At 37.3% G+C, this 24,674-nt stretch overlaps 1 protein-coding gene across 1 annotated transcript in view; it reads left to right on the top strand.

The window, feature by feature from the left end:
- Positions 1 to 9,901: 9,901 nt before the first annotated feature.
- The window catches only part of GABRG1 (gamma-aminobutyric acid type A receptor subunit gamma1), a 90,133-nt gene continuing 75,360 nt past the window's right edge, over positions 9,902 to 24,674 (top strand). Inside the window, exon 1 of the mRNA XM_055434615.1 lies at positions 9,902 to 10,005. Coding sequence (XP_055290590.1) covers positions 9,902 to 10,005 — 104 coding nt within the window. The remainder of the gene's footprint in view (positions 10,006 to 24,674) is intronic.

Raw genomic sequence — 24,674 nt, 5'->3', positions numbered from 1 at the left:
TTAAACATATTGAATTCAGAATCTTCACTTAGTGAATGTACCCATTGCAACACATGTTGACAATTCAACATTATAATTCTCTGATCTACTTGGCTTAGAATTTATTCTCACAAAAGCTCCCCAGAGTGATTAAGAACGATTCTTTTGGTGTGCATGGCATCTGTTCATAGGTCTAAAAGGAGATTTGAGGACTTTAAATGCTTTTCTGATACTTACACATAATCACTGCATGCTTTGTTGGACCAAGAGGTACTGTGAGACAAATAAGGGAGTAAATATGCAAGCAGAAGGAGGTTCTTTCTCTGTGGACTATAATGGCCGTATGAAACTATATGATTCTTTAGCTGCTAGTCAAAACTACATAAATAGACATATTGTGGGCTATTAACTAGATGAGTAGCGAGTTAAGTACTAGATAAGGACACATTCAGAGATGCCCTCGGGGCTACTATTTCAATGCCAGTCTTGCTAGCAAGACATTTTTAAAATAAAATATATTGGGTTATATACAAGGTGAATGAGTAATTGATATAATAAAGCTTCATCAAGACCTTTAAGGTTTTCATTAAATGTCAGGCTTTGATATATCTCCAAGTTCTGGCCCTCTTCCTGTAAGTGTCTCATATGCTGAACAGGACTGTATTCCTTTGAATCACGGCTGCTTAAGCGTCATTCTTCAAAAGCTCTTTCCCACCTTCGACAATTTTATGGGATGGGCCTTTAAAGTAAAATATGGAAGGTTTTCATGACAGTGATGCCCTCGTACATAGTCACTAAAATAACAGTGTTGGCTGACCTGAGGTGGGAAAGGGTGTCACGGCAGATATATAAATTATCTTCTTTAAAGCAGAAATCATGATTCATCTGTCATGCTGAAGACAATATAACATAGTAGTTCAAATGTGGGCTCTGAATGCTGACTCCCTGGATTCAAATCCAAATTCTGTCACTTACTTGTTGTCTAATATGAATAGTTACTAAATCTACTATATCAATTTCCTTATCTGTAAAATAAAGGAATTACAATAGTAACTGTCTCACAGAATTGTTTCAGGCTTTTAATAAATTAAGATGTCCAAATTAAGAATTCCAATTATTAGAAAACCAAGGGGATTAAAAAATGGTGAGCTCTTGACATTTCTTTGTCATTTCACATTTCTTTGCCATATCTTCTTTAATTGTCGTCATTTTGTACCGATAATCAAAGAATAACAGTGACACTACTGTTGTTTGATATTATTAGTAACACAGCTAATATTTCTACATTTTTTAATTGTTTATTAAAAGTTATAATAAGACTATTGCATTTGATCTTCATACCAATTTTTTAGGGGTTTTCATTTTCACTTTGTAATTGAGAAATCTGAGGTTCAGAGAGATGTTGTGTTTTGCCAAAGGTCACAAAAATAATTAGTGTAGACAGGATTTAAATTTATGTAAGCTGACTCCTGATGCGAAGAGCTGACTCATTTGAAAAGACCCTGATGCTGGGCAAGATTGAGGGCAGGAGAAGGGGACAACAGAGGATGAGATGGCTGGATGGCATCACTGACTCGATGGACATGGGTTTGGGTGGACTCTGGGAGTTGGTGATGGACAAGGAGGCTTGGCATGCTGTGGTTCATGGGGTCGCAGAGTGGGACACAACTGAACGACTGAACTGACTGAAGCTGGCTCTACACACCTTCCTTTTACAAGTGTAGTTTAATCATATACTTTATAATATTAACAAGAGTTTACCCACCTGATTCCAAATCTTAGCCGTATATTGAGGTCTGTTATGTGCTCGGCAATTTTGTATTATCTAATACTAGTACATCAGCTCTGCAAACTTCATACTGATATCCTGTACATTTTTTTTAATAGAGAATGAATGTAAGCTTACAGAAATGAAGTATGCTGCTCAAAGTTTTAGAGACGGTGAATGTAGAAATGTACTTCATTTCTTCATTCAACAAATGGATGTGACGGGGGCAGAATCACAGACGTTGGGGACAATGTACAAAGGGGAAAAAAACAAAAGCCAAAATTTCTTGTCATCAAGGAGCTACAGTGTAGATAAGAGGTAAAAATTAAACAAAAGGTAGTCTCTATATCTCAGTGCTACTCTGTCAATGTGTCCCGCCCTTTCATTCCCCTGATGTGACCACCAGTCCATCCTCTGTGTCTGTGTCCCTCTATTCCTGCCCTGCAAATAGGTGAACCCTGGCAGAGTGGGGTAGAAGGAGGGGATGGGACTAATTTAGAGAGTAGCATTGACATAAACACACTACCATGTGTGAAGTAGATGGCTAGTGGGAAGTTGCTATAAGACACAGGGTGCTCAGCTCAGTGTTCTGTGACGGCCTAGAGGGGTGAGATGGGGAAAGGGTGGGAGAGGGGCTCAAGAGGGAGGGAGTGATTGTATAGTTATAGCTGGTTTAAGATGTTGTACAGCAGAAACCAACACAACATTGTAAAGCAATTATTCTCCAATTCAAAATAATTTTTTAAAGAGTCAAAAATAATTGATTGTGAAAAATATATTTAAGAATGAAAAATATATCATTCATTTATTAAAGCTCAATAAAATGTAAGCTCCATGACAGCATGAATCTCTGTTTTATTTATTATGATATGTTCAGTATATCAAAGAATGCTTAAAACCTTAAAACCTATATATCAAAGAATGTTTAAAACTTTGGTGCTCAATGATTATTTCTTGAATTAAATAAATCAGTGAGTTATACTTCAAGTGTCAGAGAGGAAAAGTACTTAATGCTACTAGATGGCTTAACAGAGGACATAATTTAAATTTGGAAATTGGGGCTTCTTTGAGAATGTGCCAGTCAAGCTGAGACTGAAAAGAGGGTAATGGAATAGCCAGATAAAGGGTGAAGCGTGAGGTGGAGTGACCAAGATAAAGGGAAAACATCCTTTAACCCCAAAATTAACAGTGAGTTTTGGCAATGGGAAAAACAAAAAAGTAAGTTAGTTCTGGTAGGAATACATTGAGAGAAGGGAAGAGCTGAAAAGATGGTGCAGGAGAGAGATGTAGGGACCAGAAGTTGCAGGGTCTCCAAGCCCAGGATAAAACTTTGCATTTTGTCCTAAGTACAACAGGAAAATCACTGAATGTATAAGCAAAACATTATCAGATTTCTACTTTAAAATTACCATTCAGGTAGTTATATGAAGAATAATTTAGGAGTAGGCAAGGTTGAAAATGGTAGACACTTAGTCCATGTAACTGATGATGGCTGCTTGAATTAATTGGCAGTAGAACTACTTATGATAATAACAATAGCACTAGTAATAACAACAGTAATAATTGTTAAAATTGAGTGCTTACTGTATGCTAAGCACTATTCTAAGAGCCTTATGTAAATTGACTTAATTTTCACATCAATCTAATGCAAATTAAGACACTGAAAAATGAGTAAAGTTCTTATTCTTACACAAGTAGTAGTAGTAGAAGTAGAAGATCTTGAGTTTGAACCCAGGCTATTTTATTTATGAGCCCATGGCCACTGCAATCTATTTACATTGGTTGATGGGAGATCCAGGCTTCCAAGGTGGTGCTGGTGGCAAAGAATCTGCCTGCTAATGCAGGAGATGTAAGAAAGGTAGATTTGATCCTTGGATAGGGAAGATTCCCTGGAAGAGGGCATGGCAACCCACTCCAGTATTCTTGCCTGGAGAATCCCCATGGATAGAGGAGCATGGCAGGTTCAGTTCATAGGGCTGCAAAGAGATGGACACGACTGAAGTGATTTAGCACACACTCATGTGTGACTGGAAATATGCTTTGCAAATATTGAAGTGTTAATGACATGTTAAATGATACATGTATCTAGATAAAATGTGAGGTTTCTCATTTGACTACCTGGCTGGGATTGGTTTGATATATGTATCTATGGCCCAATAGAAATTCTTGGATTTTAAATTTGAGGGGATACACTTCAGGTTTTAAAATTGTATAAATAGCTTGGGAAATAGATGAGTTTTCTCAGAGTGAAAGTGTGATGCAATAAAGAAAAGAAGTTGAACTCATATTTGAGGAACTCAGAAATATTGGGGTCAGGTAGAATAAGCATGCAAAGAAGCCTAAAATAAATTAGCTAAAGGAATGTAAAAAACAAACCAAGAAAGCATGTTATCATGATGCCAAGTGTTTTGAGAAAGAGAATCAACTGGATCCAATGGAAATGAAATACAAGTTGAGTGTGGGAAACTTTTACTGAATTTAGCAACCTGGAGCCATCAGTGTCATGGCGCAGAGGCCAGACCACAAAGCTTAGTGAGTGAATGGGTGGTGACAAAATAGAGAAGAATGGCTATTAGTGGGAGTAAAGAATAATCATAAAAAACAGAGGAGGTAATAAGGTTAATGTAGTATATGTACAAAGTTTAATGTTCTACAAGGACATATTTGGACTTCCCTTGTGGCTCAGTTGGTAAACAATCTGCCTGCAATGCAGGATAACTGGGTTGAACTTCCTGGGTTGGGAAGATACCCTAGAGAAGGGAAAGGGTGGCTACCCACTCCAGTATTCTAGCCTGGAAAATTCCATGGACTATGTAATCCATGGAGTCGCAAAGAGTCAGACACAACTGAGTGACTTTCACTTTTACTTTTACTGACATATTTGCATACTGAGAGGAAATCAGCTAGAAAAGAAAGCATGGAAGATACGAGAAAGAATAGTGATAGCCAGTGGCAAAAGGTTATCGGAAATTACAATACAGAAACCAAAAAATGGGATGGATTTAGAAGCTTTAAATCCATGGCTACCTGCCACCAAGGATCAGTACTCCCTCTCTTGGCTGTATTTCAAAGGCCAGGTACAGGATTAAAAAGATTGAACAGATTGACAAAGAAAGGGTGTGTGCTTTCAGTTTTGTGAAATTTCTGTATGCTGGCCCTCTCTTTCTGTTTGATTTAAATAATAATTTTATTGCATAAATTAAAGTGCCTGAGTTTGTTAATTTTTATCATGGCAATATGTAAATAAGAAAAATAATTAATTCCCATGGTGTGATAAGAAGGAATAAGTCAAGCAACAAGGTCTGGATTTTGTCTAATTAGAGATGGGCACTTGGAACCTATGCTGTTGAAAGAGGTCCCTTAATGGCTCCAGAAATTTATAGAAGGATTAAAGTCATGCATGTGTTTGTTTATTCTCTGAACACTTATTTTCATTCTACAGATATTTATTAAGTGCCTACTACTTACTAGCCATTGCTTTGGACAAAAGGAGTGAGTGATGAACACAAATGAAATCTTTGACTTCATGGAGTTAAATTCTAGGGAGAGAAATGTACTGATAAAATGTACGTATGACATTAAAGATAGATAAACTACAATACTATTAAATATATATAATATAATAACAGGTCTAGGAAGTATGATAAATCTTTTAAATGTAAAATCTAAAAACAAAGAATTAATAATTTGGGTAGAAATACAGATAGCTTTAACACATTTGAAAAATGTGTTATGTTCTGTGATAGACATATGAAATGGTTACTTTAACTTGTGAGAGTATTATATACATCTATAATGCAGAACCATTAAGAATAATGCCTGGTGACACAGCAAACACTCAATAACCATTAACTATTATTGGATGACAGAACTGTACCACAGACTAGTAAGTAGTGAACAATCAAGAAAGACTTCCTGGAGAAAAATTACAATTAAACATTCACGAAGAATAACGAGAGACTAGGCATATGGCCATGAGTTTGGGTAAACTCTGGGAGTTGGTGATGGACAGGGAGGCCTGGCATGCTGCGATTCGTGGGGTCGCAAAGAGTTGGACACAACTGAGCAACTGAGTTGAACTGAGGCAGATGAAGAAGAAGGAAGGGCCCCATAAGCTGAAGGAATAGCATATGACGGGACAAAACAAACACAAAATTATGATATTGAATTATAAGTTTAGGAAGCTACAATTACAGTTTTCACTGTATAGAATTTATGGCCATCAGAAGAAAAGTGTTATCAGGAGAACTAAAACATGACTCCAATTGTCTTCTTGTTCTGGAGAAGCCAGTTTTCAGGACAATGTTGAGGGTAGGATAAGAATATCAGTGGTCTCCTGATAGTCTCCATAGTCCCTGTAAGACTGCAGATTCTAGGAATACTGCTTTGTTGCAAATTCTTTACCAATGGTGGGAGTAAACAGATTATATTTGAAATCCACTCTCAACAAGTAAATGACAGTGACAAATAACATTTTTTGAGTAATCTCTATTATCCACATACTGTTCAAAGCAATCCCTTTGTGTTCATCCATTTGATCTTTAAAACAACTCAATAGACTAAAAATTCTTATCACCTTTTTATAGATGAAGAAAGCAAGGCAAGAAGTGGTAAGTCTTATTCACTACTGTATTCTTAATGTCAGGTACAGTGTCTGACATCAAAATTTATTCACAAATATTTCAATGAACATATTAACAACAGACAGGTGAATCATGTGGAAATCTAGCTTTCCTAGGGCCAGAATTGCACATTCATAATCAGGTCATTGTCTCACTAGTCATTTTGTGGGATGATTATCATGTTATGTTTTTCAAACATTTTGACACATGAGAAGCTCCAGAGATTCTTGCTAAAAATTCTAATTCATTTGGTCTGGGTAGAAGCCCATGTCTTTACATTTTAAGTAGATACTCCAAACATTTTACTCTAATGGTCAAATATTCATTTTATTTTAATATTTGGATACATTTTGAAAAAATTTCTGTGAAATATCAGTCTATAGTCATTACAACTAGATATGAGTAATGAATAATGGTTATGGCTCAGCTGGTCAAAAGAAGGGCTTCCCAGGTGGCACCAGTGGTAAAGAATTTGGCTGCCAATGTAGGAGACCTAAGAGATGTAAGTTTGATCCCTGGGTTGGGAAAATCCCCTGGAGGAGGGCATGGCCATCCACTCCAGTATTCTTGCCTAGAGAATCCCATGGACAGAGGAGACTGGCAGGCTGCAGTCCATGCGTTTAAAAAAAGTTGGCCTTGACTAAAGCGATTTAACATGTACATCAAAGGAAGGAGAAGGGGTATGATGATTTCAATGATAATATTATTATAATATTTATAATATTATAAATCATCAGCTGCAAAGGAATCAGTCTACTCTTTCTATTTTTATTCATAATGCAGGGCTTTTCATCTTTGGTACTATTGACAATTTGAACGCAATAAATTTTTGCTGTGGGATGTCTCTCTTTTGCATTTTACAACATGTAGTAGCAACTCTGGACTGTGCTCACTAAATGCCAGTAGCTCACTCCGCCCTCCAAGCTGTGACAACTGAAGATGTCTGCAGACACTGATACATGTCTTATGAGGTAAAACTGCCCAGGTTTGGAAACCATGACCTTAATGGAAGACAGAGTGTTTTGTCTAGACTCTTCCCTATAGCAGCTTCTGGCCTTCTAATCTAGATTTGTGTAAAACACCTAATCTGTTTCTCCATAAGGCTCCTCTATGACACACTATGGTTGGTTTGATGAGCACCGTTTTCCTTCTTGGCTTTTTTCAGAGTTCACACTGTGTGTCAGTCCCCACTCCCACCAGGCGCGCACACACAGACACAACTGATTCAGTAAATCAAATGAGACAGACTGTCAGGGTCAAGACATGGCTGATATACAAAATCAGGTTCTGGAGGGCACAGGTCCCTCTAACATAGTTTACAGGGAATTATAATTAACTATGACAGCAGAATAGGAACCGTTTCCCAGAAGAAAAATGTTACAAAAAGGAAAAGAAAAATCAAAGGAAGAGACATAGAAATAAAAAGTTACATGACATTGTTTGAAAGAAAGGATTTAAATAAATTTGAAACATTTCAACCCCAAATTGGCAAAAATGTGTATTTCAGAAAATACAGAAAATTTCCCAGTTTGGAAATTCCTCCAGTCCTTTATCTTTTACAACAATAAACAATGGATAGTAACTTAAGGATATATCCTTCACCTTTCCTCTCCATTAATTTTTTGTAATGGCTCTCAGCATCTTTCAGTTATGCATTAGAAAAATAAGAGTAAAAATTTTGATGGGCAAACTTTCAACTACAATTGTATAAATATATGCAATATCATATTGTAAAATCGATATCATATTGATTATATGCAGAAAAATTACCTAATCTTTGAAAAATGCAAAGAGTACCTAGACAAGTATTTGTTATTCACCACATACTTTTAATAAATTCATTCCTAAGTTCACTGGCTAACCAGAGCAGTGAATTAGTGTGTGCACCCAATGAAACAGTTAAACAGCTATTTCAAACTGCACTCTTAATTGACCAGAAAAACAACTACTACCCAGATTTATATTGAAATCAACTTTTAACTAAATTCAATTCATCTCAAAATGTATTATAATGAAACTTTATTATTATTCAGATTATTTAGTATGAGCTACCTTGACTAATGTGCTTTGATTGAAGAGAATAATGCTTAGTAATTAATGGGTAGTAGAAGAAAAATAAGGAAGTCAACACCTATTTTCAGAGAAGACTAAAGAGAGGGAGACCCAAAGAGAGAGGAGAAAAGCCCTTGTATTACACCATCTGTTATTCGGGGCAAGAAAATATCTGTAACCTTGTTACCCAATCCAGTTCCTTTAAGTGATTTCAGAAGCTAGGGTAGCAACAGCTACTCATGCACAAACATTGTTACTTCTACCTTGAACTATCTGCTGGGGAGACAAACACTCTAAGGTAACTCCATGGTAAATTGCAGTTCACCCCTGAATCTGGTCAGTTCCAGGTAGTTGTGAGATGATTAAGGACACAGCCAAAGGCGCCAACCCCACGGGTTTTGTGGGAAGCAGCGATCTAGGAGGGTACAGAGGAGGAAGATGGCTGGGCAGAGCAAGCCTGCTTCCACCGCCACCACTGTCAGCCTGTACAGTTGTTCAGGCTGCCAGAGGCTTTCTAGTTGCCATAGCAACTGTTGGGCTCTGCTGCAAACTCAAAGCAGAGCCTCTGAAGTTAGGTACCAAACACTGGAGCTCAACAAACGCAAAGGGGAGAACAAGGATTACACGTGTAATCGATCTACAGCTCCTAGGACTAAAATAATCTCTTTAAAATCTTATTTTTGTTTATGTTTTTGTAAAATGAGATAATTTTTGCCTGGTATTTTCATTAGTATCATTTGGTTCCCAGAGCGAGGAGACCGCAAATCCTCTCACTTGTAACGGCAACGGAAGCGGGGTGGCTAGGAAACGTGATTACCAGGAATGCACCCAGCTGGCTCATTCACGCATACATTTATATATTTCAACATCTCCCGAGAACATATTTGTGTGGGGCATTAGGCTGGGTCTGCAAAGAAATGAGACACCGCCCCTCGCAGAGTAACAACAGTAATGACCAAAATTAGCAGAACCTTCGTGAGCCTGGGGAAAACCAATTAGGCATGGCAAGCTCCCCACGGATCCCTCTTGGAAGACAGATTCAGAATCCAAACGCGGGAGAGGGAAGACAGTCCCGAAATAGAGTCGGGCAGGAGGGAAGGCTAGGGGAAAAGAAGGAAGCCGTCTTTCCCTAGGGAGGGAAATCTGTCAGAGCCACTCAACTGTTTCTCTGAGGCTGCCAGGGAGAAGAGGTTTGTTTTTCTTTTAGGAAGAAAAGAGCCCTTTTCCCTACTGGGCTCGATTTCTAGTAGGGGAAGCTCCGCCTCCTTGGCTGTTGATTGGCCCAACTTTTTTACAGATAATTTCTACCAGCATCCTCTCGGTCTGATTGGCTCGCTTTGCTCAATTCCGCTGGGAGTCGCATCCTACCTGGTTGGGAGGTGTACAGCCTTTTCACCTTCTCCTTTCTGTACTCACCAGTCTGCAGCTGAGGTGGCAGAAAAAGTCCTGGCTGGGGAACTAAGAAGAAAAAGCGATCCCCATGGGTTCTTGGAAAGCTCTTCTCTTCTCCCCTTTTCTTCTGTGGAATCAAAGGAGAGGGGTGAGGTTGATGTTCCTGTTACTGACCGTGCATCTGGGAAACTGGTGAGTAAATTCAAGGACTTCAAACTATTCTTTGGTATCTACCCACTCCCTCCTCGTTTCTCTTTAGAAATCATTCTGGGTTAAATAATTTGCATTTCCCCGGGCACATGTGGGATATTTTACTATCAGTTTATTTTTTTTTATTAGATCTACTCATTTTCTGATAGAATGAAATGAGCCTATGTGCGAAGCACCGAAATTAGCTCTGTTGGTTTTGACTCGAAGCGCAGTGGAAACTAGTAAAGACTAAGTTACTGGAAGTAGGGAGGGGAGTAGAAATGATTTTGTAACTGCATTTAGTGAATGAATGCCACTGTTGAACTTTCTGAATAATTCTTCATTTTAAAGACAAAGTTATTTTAAAAACTTGTTACACAGCATGGTATGTATGATGCTTTTCAATACACTAATATTGCTTTTTCCCTTATCCTTTCTTTTTTGCTATTTGAAAAAAATAAGCAAAGTTTTAGTCAAGAAAGATCATAAATATGGCTAAAAAAATCCATCAGGGTGGCAATGTGTTATATTTGTTAGAAATTGTGTATAATTAATTGTCAATTTTGAATGATTTTTATTTTAATTGGCTGTGTACAAGTACATGAAATGTTATGTTGATGTGCATATCCTGGATGCATGTGTGTGTGTGTGTGTGTGTGTGTGTGTATGTGTGTGCATGTGTATGACAGAAAGGGAAGGGGGGGCAGTGTTTAGAACTCAAGAGTAAAATACGATCACTATAAAGATGGAAACATGCCTTTATAACTACTTGCATCATTCCTAAAATTTATTATGCTTATGATTATTTTTAGCATATAGCTAGAGTGAATTTTTTGCCACTACTGGCCTATAGAACAATTGTATTTTCTCTCCAAAAACAGAATAAAGTATGCTAAGTAATATGAGTCTTGCCAGAATATGTTTGACACTGTTTTTTAAATATTATGGTTTTAGTTAATTTACCCTTTTCCCTTAGAAACTTAAATGTTCTGGATGGGCACAAACATACCACATAATTAATAACTTCTTATATTTAAGTGTGTCATAATGGTTTGTTTCTTTGAATATATTATAAAATTATGAAAGATACCTTAGTAGGCCATGTATCAGTGCTCTCCTGCATCTTCATAACATTGCAAATGAATCTGTGTTCTCATAAGTAAAAACAGATTTCCCAGTGGTTTTCTAAAATAACAACCTGTATGCTCCTTTATCACTCCAAGTGCAAGTTTCTTTTGCGACCTAATAGACAAGCTGCTTACTAAAGGGCATGATGCTGTCTTTCTAAAGAGATGTTTTGTTTTAAATAATATGTTTTCTTCTTGAGGATATTTGTATTATCAAGGTTCCAGAACTCTCTTTCAAACTACTTAGAATTAGAGAGTTTGGTGGTAGTGTAGACAGAGATGGACTCTGACAGTCTGGAGACATGATCCTATGTGTCAGGAGTCCTTAATTTCTCTGAACACAGTTTCTTCATTTAGGAAATGAAGGTGAGTAGTAGATCATTTATGATTTCTTCAAGTTTTCATATACAATATGTCCAAGATTTGAACTGAAACAAAATAACTCAGTAGTCATGTCATTGGCTTTTCTTAATAGTTTTCAAGAGGGAAATTTTAATTTGGAATGTCATGTACTGTTTTTGCCATTAAGGATAAGTGAGAGAGAGATAAATGTGTTAACAGCTACAGTAGATGAATTATTTTATTATAGTACCAAACAGAATATGAATTTTTCTGGCCAGTGAATAAATACATAGTAAAAAAATACAGCTATATGTTGCTGTTGTAATTAGCTCTTAGGGTCTCAATGATGAGAATGTATGTATTCACTTTTCAAAGTAGCTACAGTTGTGATGAATTTTTCATCCTTTTAATATTTAGTTGAAGAAAATTGATGTAGACATGTCTAAACCACTTATATTCATATTTTCTTCTTCCTTTCTCCTTTTTTGAGAGACCTTCCTAAAACTAACCACAGATGGTTCTTTCTAAGAATTTTGATGTCTGATGCCAGTTTCTAAATTAAATCTTCAAAGTCACCTATTTTGGAATTTACCAAATTGGAAGCCATTATTTTTTTGTATCTAATCAGAGACAATAGCTTGTTTCCTCATTAGTTTTCATCAAGAGTATAAAGAAGAGATATTTTATTGATTTTTATATTGCTGAACTATGAAAACTGATCCTGTTGTTGTAGCTAAAACCTGAAGTCACAGTTCCTGTGTTTTATTCTCAGTGAGGCTCTATGGCATCTTGGCAAGTTGGTTAAAATTTCTCAAGCTTGAGGTGTCTTATTTGTAATGTTGAAAACAATCTCATTTTTATTAGACTTTGTAAAAGAATTGAAAAAGTGGTGTGAGATTTTGGCTGTTCTAAACTAATTTACAGTGAGCTTTGACTAAGAAGTTATATTTTGAGAGAGCTCAAGGAAGAGAACTCATTTTTATTTTTAAAAACAATTTCTCAAATCAATAATCCTACAATATAGCAATCATTTGCATAGATGACAATATTCAAGTATAATTGCTTTTAAAATATATTATTTTCAAATAATTTTAGTAATATATTTTGTGGAGATGGTAATACATGGTTTTTCTTTAGACATTTAGATTTTTGGCTTCATTCTCTAATAAAATATGGGTGCAAACTTACAGACAAAATGACTGATAATGTTCTATGATAATTAAATATTCTAAGAAGAAATCAGAGACAAAATAATTTTGAAGCTAAAATGCAAATGCATAATTAATAAATCCCCTGTTTATAGAGTCTTTCAGGTATACTCTTCTTCCCTTTTATCCCATTATATACTATGAGACACATTTTTGGTTAAGCAACGAAAGGAAATGTCTGATTTTTCATTTAAAAATGAAATAGACAAATCTGGTGTTTTATATTTATATACAGGTGATTAAGATTTATCTAAGAAAATAATTATGATGATGGGGTCCCAAACAAGAGGAGGCAAAGCAGGGTGGAAAACTGAAAAAAAAAAAAATTGACTCTTGAGATATTATCAAAATATGATGAAATGACTGCCACAGGCCTCCGGAGATTAATTCACATATATGCATGCCACCAACTGAGAATCCTGGACCTGATCATTAGATGTAACTTCTAGTTTCAGCTACACCCCTTCCCACTAGGGTGATTTCAGACAAATATTTGAGGCAGAGTCCTCCTTTGTGAAAAGCAGAAATTACATCTACGTTTCGAGCTTGTTTCAAGACCAAGAAAGAAAATTTGTGCAAAGTAATGTCACCTAAATTTTTAACTAAAACGACATAACAGATATTCTCAGAATCACAGTAACTCTAGAATTATTTACTCTAGTTAAAGTCAAGCGCAGTAAACTCTTTGAATTCTTGTGCATTATTATTAAATATCTTACAATGAACTGAACTATGAAACTACTTTTCATATTATTAAGTCTCTTTTGAATCAGAGATACCATGGAGCCATCAGAAGCTTCCCTGATGGCTGAGATGGTAAGGAATCCACCTGCATTTCAGGAGACTGGGTGGGGAAGATCCTCTGGAGAATGGAATGGCTATCCACTCCAACATTGTTACCTGGAGAATTCAACAGACAGGGGCCTGATGGGCTACAGTTCATGGGATCACAAAATGTTGGACACTACTAAGTGACTAACACTTTCACACTTTCACTTTTGAATTATGAGAAATATCAGTCTTTCATTCAACAAATATTTACTGAATGCCGGCTATGCTCTACACAGTACAACTTGCTGGGTTTACAGTGGTGAATAAACTGGACATGAGTACTAGCCATATGGACAGTACTTGTGTCCAGTATTTAACATGAGTACTACTGTTATACTCACTGCTAAGGCTGAGATTTAAGATATTACTCAAAGGGAAACATCTTGTAGTCAAAATAAGGAAATATATCTTAACTCCAAAGATAAACAGAGGAGTCTAAATTTTTAAGGTTAGAGAGTGCTAATATAAAATATCACAGTCAAGGCAAGAAAATTAGAACACCATGAGATTACCCATTGACGATACCAGAAAACCATGGGGGAAATGTCTCCAAAATAAAGACACATGTTCAACCTAGAATGTTATACTTAGTGGAACTGCAATCAAGCATGAAGGGAAAATAAAGGTTAGATACCGTTCAGTTCAGTTCAGTTCAGTCACTCAGTCGTGTCCGACTCTCCGCGACCCCATGAATCACAGCACGCCAGGCCTCCCTGTCTATCACCAACTCCCGGAGTTCACTCAAACTCATGTCCACAGAGTCGGTGATGCCATCCAGCCATCTCATTCTCGGTCATCCCCTTCTCCTCCCGCCCCCAACCTTTCCCAGCATCAGAGTCTTTTCCAGTGAGTCAACTCGTCGCATGAGGTGGCCAAAGTATTGCAGTTTCAGCTTTAGCATCAGTCTTTCCAATGAACACCCAGGATCGATCTCCCTTAGAATGGACTGGTTGGATCTCCTTGCGGTACAAGGGACTCTCAAGAGTCTTCTCCAACACCACAGTTCAAAAGCATCAATTCTTCGGCAATCAGCTTTCTTCACAGTCCAACTCTCACATCCATACATGACCACGGGAAAAAAGTTATTCTCCCAATTTTACAGATGGAAAAATAAGGGCACATCAATTTTAGAAACTCACTAAAGATGCCAGTTATCTCAGTGGTAAACAATCCTCCTGCAAGCTGGAGACACAGGATGGATCCTGGGTCTGAAAGATCCCCTGCAGGAGGAAATGGCAACCCACTCCAGTATTCTTGCTTGGGAAATCCCATGGAGAAAGAAGCCTTTCTAGCTACATTCCATGGGTTCACAAAAGAGTTTGACACAACTACATAGCTAAATTCAGTTCAGTTCAGTTCAGTCTGACTTCCCTGGTGGCTCAGATGGTAAAGCGTCTGTCTACAAAGCGGGAGACCCGGGTTCAATCCCTGGGTTGGGAAGATCCCCTGGAGAAGGAAATAGCAATCCACTCCAGTATTATTGCCTGGAAAATCCCATGGACAGAGGAGCCTGGTAGGCTACAGTCCATGGGGTCGCAAAGAGTTGGACACGACTGAGCGACTTCACCTTCCCTTCACCTTCAGTTCAGTCACTTAGTCGTGTCCAACTTTTTTGCAACCCCAGGGACTGCAGCACGCCCTGCATCCATTCCCTGTCCATCACCAATTCCCGGATCTTGCTCAAACTCATGTCCATCGAGTCAGTGATACCATCCAACCACCTCATCCTCTGTCATCCTCTTCTCCTGCTGCCTTCAATCTTTCCCAGCATCAGAGTCTTTTCCAATGAGTCAGTTCTTTGCATCAGGCGGACAAAGTATTGGAATTTCAGCCTCAGCATCAGTCCTTCCAATGAATATTCAGGACTGATTCCTTTAGGATTGACTGGTTGGATCTCCTTGCAGTCTAAGGGACTCTCAAGCGTCTTCTCCAACACCATAGTTCAAAAGCATCAATTCTTCAGTGCTCAGCTTTCTTTACGGTCCAACTCTCACATCCATACATGACTACTGGAAAAACCATAGCACTGACTAGACAGACCTTTGTTGGAAAAATAATGTCTCTGCTTTTTAATATGCTGTCTAAGTTGGTCATAGCTTTTCTTCCAAGGAACAGGGTCTTTTAATTTCATGGCTGCAGTAACCATCTGCAGTGATTTTGGAGCCCCCCAAAATAATACAGAGTAGGCACTAAATAATACATAGAAAGAAAGTGAAAGTCGTTCAGTCATGTCCGACTCTGTAGACTGTATAGTCCATGGCATTCTTCAGGCCAGGATACTGAAGTGGGTAGCCTATCCCTACTCCAGGGGATCTTCCCAACCCAGGGACGAATACAGGTCTCCCGCATTGCAGGCGGATTCTTTACCAACTGAACTATCAGGGAAGCCCAATATAATACATAGTTCCGTTCCGTTCCATCGCTCAGTCGTGTCCGACTCTTTGCGACCCCGTGGACTGTAGCCTACCAGGCTTCTCCGTCCATGGGATTCTCCAGGCAAGAATACTGGAGTGGGTTACCGTTTCCTCATAATACATAGTAGAGCAGCTAAATAAACAACAAAGATCATTTTGCTGATAATGCTGAATCCATGACTCAGATTCATGTGTACTCTGCACAGAACCTGCATTTTTAATCACCTTTCCTCTAAGATTACAAATGTCATGTAAATCAAAGTCATTAACATAACTGTGGATGGGAAAGCAAGGGAGGGAGGGAAAGGATGAGGAAGGGAAAGTAGAGAAAAAGGAGCTGAGAGGAGAGAAGAGAGAGGAGGAGACACTTGTGTGCAATTGAGAGAAGGACAGTAGGTGCACTATCCACTGTGTACCTGACACATAATCTAGAATATTATGTGCAGTGCTGGATTAATTATTTTAGGAAAAAAAACTTCAACAAACTGACTTCTTCATCTAGAAAGAAAACCCCACTGGATCAAGAGTTAAAAGCGAGAATTTGGAATTCAGGAAACTTGTATTGAGTCATCTTATATTCTTAAGGATGCCAGAGAAAATGATGCTTGAATTTACTATGTATGGATGTTATATACAATTCATAACTAAGTAGTGAAAGCTATGTGAAGACAGATTTTCATCCATACAAAAGTCTTCTAACAAAGTAATGGATGCCTTATCACTAGACTTTTAGCAGAAACTTGTTAGCAGGAGATTAAATCTATGGTTTTCTTCTATTTTTAAATAGCTCAGGATCTAATTCTATCTGTACTAAAATAGTTTAGTCCAATGAAGCCCCACGTTTCAGGAAAGAGTCTTAGCTATTAATTCAGCAAACAGTTATTAAACATTAGCATTCATTCAACAAATATTTACTCAGTGCCTAATATGTATTAAGCAGAGTCTTAGAACTGGGATACAGTGGTAAGCAAGACATAGCCTTTGCCCTAGTATTGTTTGTATATTGTAGACAGGACATGTATGTGATAGTATATGTGCTGGACAAAGAAGGCACAGCCCCACCCCCAGTGGACTTAAATTCTAGTAGTTAGTGTTGAGATGGTCTGTCAATATAAAAATAAAAACAGTAAAATACTATAACTCTTCCTCAGAATTCTAGATGAGATATAGTGAGGTATTAAGGAGACTGGCATCATTTGCAACTCTAGGAAAAGACTAATATTCTTAGCTGTCATATGCGTAAGTTCAGGTCAGTGTTAGTAAAAAATATGCATAGAGAGAGAACATTATATTCTGTGGCCAGAGATTTGGTCTCACATTTTGGTGAGCCTTTTGAAAACTATATTCCCAGGATATTCTTTACTTTGGTCATTGAATGTGTTTCATTAAAGTGGCAATGATTCCCTGACAGCTCAGTTGATAAAGAATCCGCTTGCAATGCAGGAGACCCTGGTTCAATTCCTGGGTGGGGAAGATCTGCTGGAGAAGGGATAGGCTACCCACTCCAGTTTTCTTGGGCTTCCCTTGTGGCTCAGCTGGTAAAAAATCTGCCCTCTATGAGGGAGACCTGGTTTTGATGCCTGGGTAGGGAAGATCTCCTGGAAAAGGGAAGGGCTACCCACTCCAGTATTCTGGCCTAGAGAATTCCGTGGACTGTATAGTCCATGGGGTCACAAAGAGTCGGACACCACTGAGTGACTTTCACTTTCTAGCATCCTGTTAAAATCTATATAATTTAGTTAAATAGTAAATTTCTGAACTGTAGGAATCATTTTCTCCTAAATACAATCCACTTGGAGATTTAACATTTCTCCTTACTTTTAGACAAATATTTTGAATAACACAGGGATATAGAAAGAAAGTTAACAAAGACCCTGAACTTCAACCTGTAGGTGGATGTGCATATCAGAAGGCTTATGATTAGAAAATAGTAGGTTTAATATAAAATTTTAACACTGTTATGATCAGGGTATGATTCGGTTCGCTACATAACTTTAAGACTGTTAGAATAAAGGGTTCTGGAAAACAAGTTAATCTTTGTGTATGTTACTAGGACCATGATTCGTGCTTGCAGAATTTGAGAACTGTTTTAATAAAGGCACGCCATTCACCTCTCAGTCATCCTAGATGTGTATAACTATCAGAATAATTTTCCAACACATGTAGTAGAGGGTTTTGAACAAGGATTACTTTTCTACTAAAGAGCCATATTGACTGAAACAAGGTAGCTCTATTGATTAGATTAAATTTAAGTTTTAATCAGACATCTGTGTTCCATGAACTGATTTCTTACACTGTGCAGGTGACTTATGAGTGTACATTTGTTCCTGTCATTTCCTTAGTAACAATTCTTTCTGAAAACCTTCAGATTGTCATAACTGTAGTTGACGACAGTGTTTTGTTGTTTCTGTTCTACTCATTTGTATTCCTTCCCTTTTAAAGTGAAAGTTCTGAGAGGATATTTATGTCAGTGAAAATATTTTACGTCTTACTTTACGATCTCAAGACTTAGGAAAAAGTATACCATTTTGCATTCAGAAGAACAAATTCACATTTATTTCTTCCATTTAAAGATCTTTTCATATCTTTTATAATTTAATAACCCTCAATATTATGCCTCAATTTTGCATAAATTTTAGTAGCCTTATATAATTTATCTGAGCATCAAAGGCTTAGAGAATGTGAATGTCATGAAGAGTTATATTGTTTCTAAGTCTAATTTATGTTGTGTTGTGTTTTATGAATATAAAGTGAAATAATGAAAAATTTGGTGTCCATTTTTATATACTTTCAATCCAGCAGTAATTTTTAATAGACTGAAGAAAATGATGGTTTATTTCCCTACCTCCAAAAAATATTCACTTGGAAACAGGCTCAAAAAACATTTATAATTTCTGTGCATTCACCACACCCCTAAATATTGTTCTTTGGAATCATGGTTCTCAATTTTATAAACTCTGTTTCAAGAAAATAGAATTGGTGTGTCAAACGCAAATAAAAAATCCAAAAACTTGCATAAAACATTGTTTTATTATTAGTATTTTTGGATCAATCACTAAACAATGAGAATTTCATAACTATGAGCAAAGGTGTTAAGAAAAAATAAGCTGCTTTATTTTGTAATTTTCTCTTTTTGTTCTCTTTCTAAATATATATCACTATACTAATTAATTTTTAAAAATATATTCTGATATGAGTCTTTTCCTTTTCTTATTAACTATTATAACGCTACATTCCTATATCTAGTCTAATCAGATCAAATTATATTCTACTAGATTTAGGAATTTGTCATACTCCTTTTTGAAACTAAGAATGAAGCACTGTGTGCCCAAGCAATCCCTATGGTCATTAATTTCTTAACCTTAATGTAGTTTCCAGGATTCTATGTATTCTACGTTATCAAGAAAGTCACATAAAGTTCACAGTGGATGAAGATATCATATTTTTTTCTTCTACATCTCAAATTGTAGAATCATTAATATTTAATCCAATTTCTATTCTACTCGGTGGACATAAAATATTTTAAGTTTTTTGCCACAAATAATTAGAATTTATTTTTATTTTCTTAAATAATTTAAATAATCTCAGTGATATACATGGAGAAGGCAATGGCAAGCCACTCCAGTACTCTTGCCTAGAAAATCACATGGACAGAGGAGCCTGGTGGGCTGAAGTCCATGGGGTCGCTACTAATCGGACAGGACTGTGCGACTTCACTTTCACTTATCCCTTTCACACATTGGAGAAGGAAATGGCAGCCCACTCCAGTGTTCTTGCCTGGAGAATCCCAGGGACGGCGGAGCCTGGTCGGCTGCCATCTATGGGGTTGTACAGAGTCGGACACGACTGAAGCGACTTAGCAGCAGCAGCAGCAGCAGTGATATACATATATGTTGTTGCTCCTGCTGCTGCTAAGTCACTTCACTCGTGTCCAACTCTGTGTGACCCCGTAGACAACAGCCCACCGTGCTCCTCTGTCCCTGGGATTCTCCAGGCAAGAATGCTGGAGTGGCATTTCCTTCTTCTATATGTTGTTGAAGTACATGGAAAAAATAAAACTTTTTTTCCTAGTGTCATAATGTTTTTGATCATGTAATGTTAATAATAATAGAATAATACTTAATACATTTCTACTCCTCAAAATTACTTAGCCATTTGAAGCCTATAACTCCAGATTTTTCTGTAAGTGTAAACAAGTATGTGCATATACATTTGTGTGTACATTTTTTGTACAAATGAAATCTAACACTTGTTTTTGTCACACAACTAATACCAAAGGTATTCTAGATTTATATATATATACTTAACTGTTGTTGTTCAGTCGCCCAGTCATGTCTGAATTTTTGCAGCCCCATGGATTGCAGCACACCAGGCCTCCCTGTCCCCCACCATCCCCCCAAATTTGCCCAAATTCATGTCCATTGCATCGGTGATTCCATCCAGCCATCTCATCCTCTGATACCATCTTCTCTGTCTGTCCTCAATCTTTCCCAGCATCAGGAACTTTTCCAGTGGGTCAGGTGTTCACATCAAATGACTAAAATACTGGAATTTCATCTTCAACATCAGTCCTTCCAATGAGTATTCAAGGTTGATTTCCCTTAAGATTGACTGATTTATTCTCCTTGCTGTCAAAGGGACTCTCAGGAGTCTTTTCCAGCACCATAGTTCAAAGGCATCAGTTTTTCATTGCTCTGCCTTCTTTACTGTCCAGCTTTCATAATCATACATGACCACTGGGAAGACCATAGCCTTGACTAGTCTTTGTCTGCAGAGTAATGTCTCTGCTTTTCAACACACTGTTTAGGTTTGTCATAGCTTTCCTGCCAAGAAGAAAATGTCTTCTGATTTCATGGCTGCAGTGACTATTCACAGTGATTTTAGAGCCCAGGAAAAGGAAATCTGTCACTACTTCCACCTCTTCCCCCTCTATTTGCCATGAAGTAATGGGGCCAGATGCTGTGATCTTAGTTTTTTTAATATTTAGTTTTAAGCCAGCTGTTTTGCTCTCCTCCTTCACCTTCATCAAAAGGCTTCTCAGTTCCTCTTCACTGTTTATGGACTAGCTGAATAAATTATGATAATTCTGTAATATAGAATACCACATCATCATTAAAAGGAGGGATTAAGTATCTCAGTTCAGTTCAGTTGCTCAGTCCTGTCCCAACATTTTGCAACCCCATGGACTGCAGCACGCCAGCTTTCCTGTGCAGCACCAACTCCCGGAGCTTCCTCAAACTCATGTCCATTAAGTTGGTGATGCCATCCAACCATCTCATCCTCTGTCATCCCCTTCTCCTCCTGCCTTCACTCTTTCCCAGCTTCAGAGTCTTTTCCAGTGAGTCAGTTCTTTGCATCAGGTGGCCAAAGTGTTGGGAGTTTCAGCTTCACCATCAGTCCTTCCAATGACTATTTAGGACTGATTTCTTTTAGGATTGACTGGTTTGATCTCTTGCAGTCCAAGAGACTCTCAAGAGTCTTCTCCAACACCACAGTTCAAAATCATCAGTTCTTTGGTGCTCAGCTTTCTTTACGGTCCAACTCTCACATCCATACATTACTACTGGAAAAACCATAGCTTTGACAATACAGACCTTTGTTGGAAGAGTAATGTCGCTGCTTTTTAAGATGCTGTCTAGGTTGGTCATAGTTTTTCTTCCAAGGAACATGGGTTTTTTATTACTGTGTTAATATATACATATGTGCTTGCATGTGTGTTGTCACTTTAGTCGTGTTTGACTCTGTGCAACCCTATGCCCTATAGCCTGAACAGGTTTCTCTGTCCATGGGGTTCTCATGTTTTAATTTCATTACTTCATCAATGTTTCCAAGTTACCCAGTTTGTTCTATTAGAGTAATTTATTCTATTTATGGCATCATCAACTCAATGGGCATGAGTTTGAGAAAACTCCAGGAGATAGTAAAGGATGGGGAAGCCTGGTGTGCTTCAGTACATGAGATCACAAAGAGTCAAACATGACTGAGTGACTGAACACAAATCATTATAAAAATGCCATTTATCTATATTATTGCTAGTAGTGAATATACTAGTACCAAAACTTTAATGTTTTGCCAGTGTGATGGCTAAAATTTGACATATTTTAAACTTATTTTCTCTTGCTACCAGTAAATATTAGCATAATTTCATATATTTATTAGTCTACTCTTCTCTCTGAGATTCCTGTACAAGTTATGTTGTAAATATCTTTGCTTTTATCCTTTGTATCTAGTTTTTATCTGAATTCTGTCTAGTGTCCTCCATAATTTATTTTTCTTTTTTTGTCAGTTTTTTTAACTCTCCTGGTTTGACAACATGTTGTGTAGAAAGAACTCCTTACCCCCAAAAGTTAGAAAACAAATATTTTTTATATTTTATTTAATTGTTATATACTTTATTATATTTTGATCTTTAATATGCATGCTGAGTTGCTTCAGTTGCTTCTGACTCTTTGTGACCCCATGGACAATAGCCCTCCAGGCCCCTCTGTCTATGGGATTTCCCAGGCAAGAATACTGGAATGGGTTGCTATTTCCTTCTCCAGGGATCTTCTAGATCTAGAGATTGAACCACATCTCTTGTTTCTCCTGCATTGGCAGGTGGGTTCTTTACCACTAGCCCCAGCTAGGTATATTAGTGATTTATTGTGTAAGTAGTAATCTATTTTTTCTAAACGTTTTAACAGGCATTTACTGAATTATTCATGCTCTCATTTCTAAGCTGACTAGTCCCATTTATCATATACTGAATATCTGGACACTTGGTATCTCACTTTGAATGTTTGATTTCATTCTCACTGATTTCTTTATGTATTGGCACAATATGGTTTTCATTACAGTAGCTTTATTTTTCTCTTTATTCTGGCAAGGCAAATTTCATCTCACAATCTATTTTTCAAAAATTTCTTGTAATCCTCATATTGAGGATTAATTGCAGTATGATGATTTTAAAATTTTACATAGGAAGCTTTCTTTTTGTTAATTTATTTTTAATTGAAGGATAACTGCTTTACAGTATTGGTCTCAGTTCAGTTCAGTTCAGTCGCTCAGTCGTGTCTGACTCTTTGCAACCCCATGAATTGCAGGTCTCCCTGTCCATCAGTAACTCCCAGAGTTTACCCAAACTCATGTCCATCGAGTCGGTGATGCCATCCAGCCATCTCATTCTCTGTCTTCCCCTTCTCCTCCTGCCCCCAATCCCTCCCAGCATCAACAATACATCAACAAAATTTTTAAAATACATATTTCTTAGATTTATAAAATAGTTTGAGAATTATATATTAATATAACTGTTTTATAGCCAAAATATTTACTTGGCCTTTATTTTTTCTATTCTTAATGCTTCAATTAGTTTTTTAGTTTCCTCACACAAGATGTACACCTTTCCTGCTATATTTTTTGTAACTATTTTTTAGATTGTATTGTCACTGTTTTTTCTGAAGCTAATGATAGGTTAGTACTAGGATGAGAAAGGTACTGTGTTTTTAAAATTAATTTTATATTAGATAAAAATTACAATAATGTATGCAGGTCAAGAAGCAACAGTTAGAACTGGACATGGAACCACAGACTGTTTCCAAATCAGGAAAGGAGTACATCAAGGTTGTATATTGTCACCCTGCTTATTTAACATATATGGAGAGTACATCATGTGAAACACCAGCCTGGATAAAGCACAAGCTGGAATCAAGATTACTGGGAGAAATATCAATAACCTCAGATATGCAGATGACACACTATGGCAAAAAGCGAAGAAGAACTAGAGCCTCTTGATGAAAGTGAAAGAGGAGAATGAAAAGGTTGGCTTAAAACTCAACATTCAGAAAACTAAGATCATGGCATCCAGACCCATCACTTAATGGCAAATAGATGGGGTAACAGTGAAAACAGTGACAGACTTTATTTGGGGGGCTCCAAAATCACTGCAGATGGTGACTGCAGCCATGAAATTAAAAGATGCTTGTTCCTTGGAAGCAAAGCTATGATCCACCTAGAAAACATATTAAAAATCAGAGACATTGCTTTACCAACAAAGGTCCATCTAGTAAAAGCTATGGTTTTTCCAGTAGTCATGTATGAATGTGAGAGTTGGACTATAAAGAAAGCTGAGCGCCAAAGAATTGATGCTTTTGAACTGCAGTGTTGGAGAAGACTCTTGAGAGTCCCTTGGACTGCAAGGAGATCCAATCAGTCCATCCTAAAGGATATCAGTCCTGAATATTTATTGGAAGGACTGATGCTGAGGCTGAAATTCCAATACTTTGGACACCTGATGCAAAGAACCAACTCCTTTGAAAAGACCCTGATGGCGGAAAGATTGAAGACAGGAGGAGAAGGGGACAACAGAGGATGAGATGTTTGAATGGCATCACCGACATGATAGACATGAGTTTGAATAAGCTCCGGGAGTTGGTGATGGACTGGGAAGCCTGGTGTGCTGCAGTCCATGGGGTCGCAAATTGTTGGACATGACTGAGCAACTGAACTGAACAATTATGAATTCTCTGATTAAGGCCAATATTTACAGTTCTTAGCTGTTTATTTTCTTTATTTACTATAATTTTACCTATGAACATCAAGATGATTTCTAATATTCTTTACATTATTATTGATTTATTTAGTGAATTTTCTTTTATTGTGCACATTATATGTCAGGCTAAGCAACAATGTTTTCATATTGAAAAGCTTAGCCCCGGCTTCCAAGGAGCTTATAGAGCGCCATAAACAAATAAAGTAGTTGAATAAGATGCAAT

This window comes from Moschus berezovskii, chromosome 5, assembly GCF_049115385.1.
Source record: "Moschus berezovskii isolate FMDL1 chromosome 5, NW_MosBer_1.0, whole genome shotgun sequence".
Taxonomy (NCBI): Eukaryota; Metazoa; Chordata; class Mammalia; order Artiodactyla; family Moschidae; genus Moschus; species Moschus berezovskii.
Note: the sequence above shows the minus strand (reverse complement) of the source record. Positions and strands in the feature narration are given on the sequence as shown.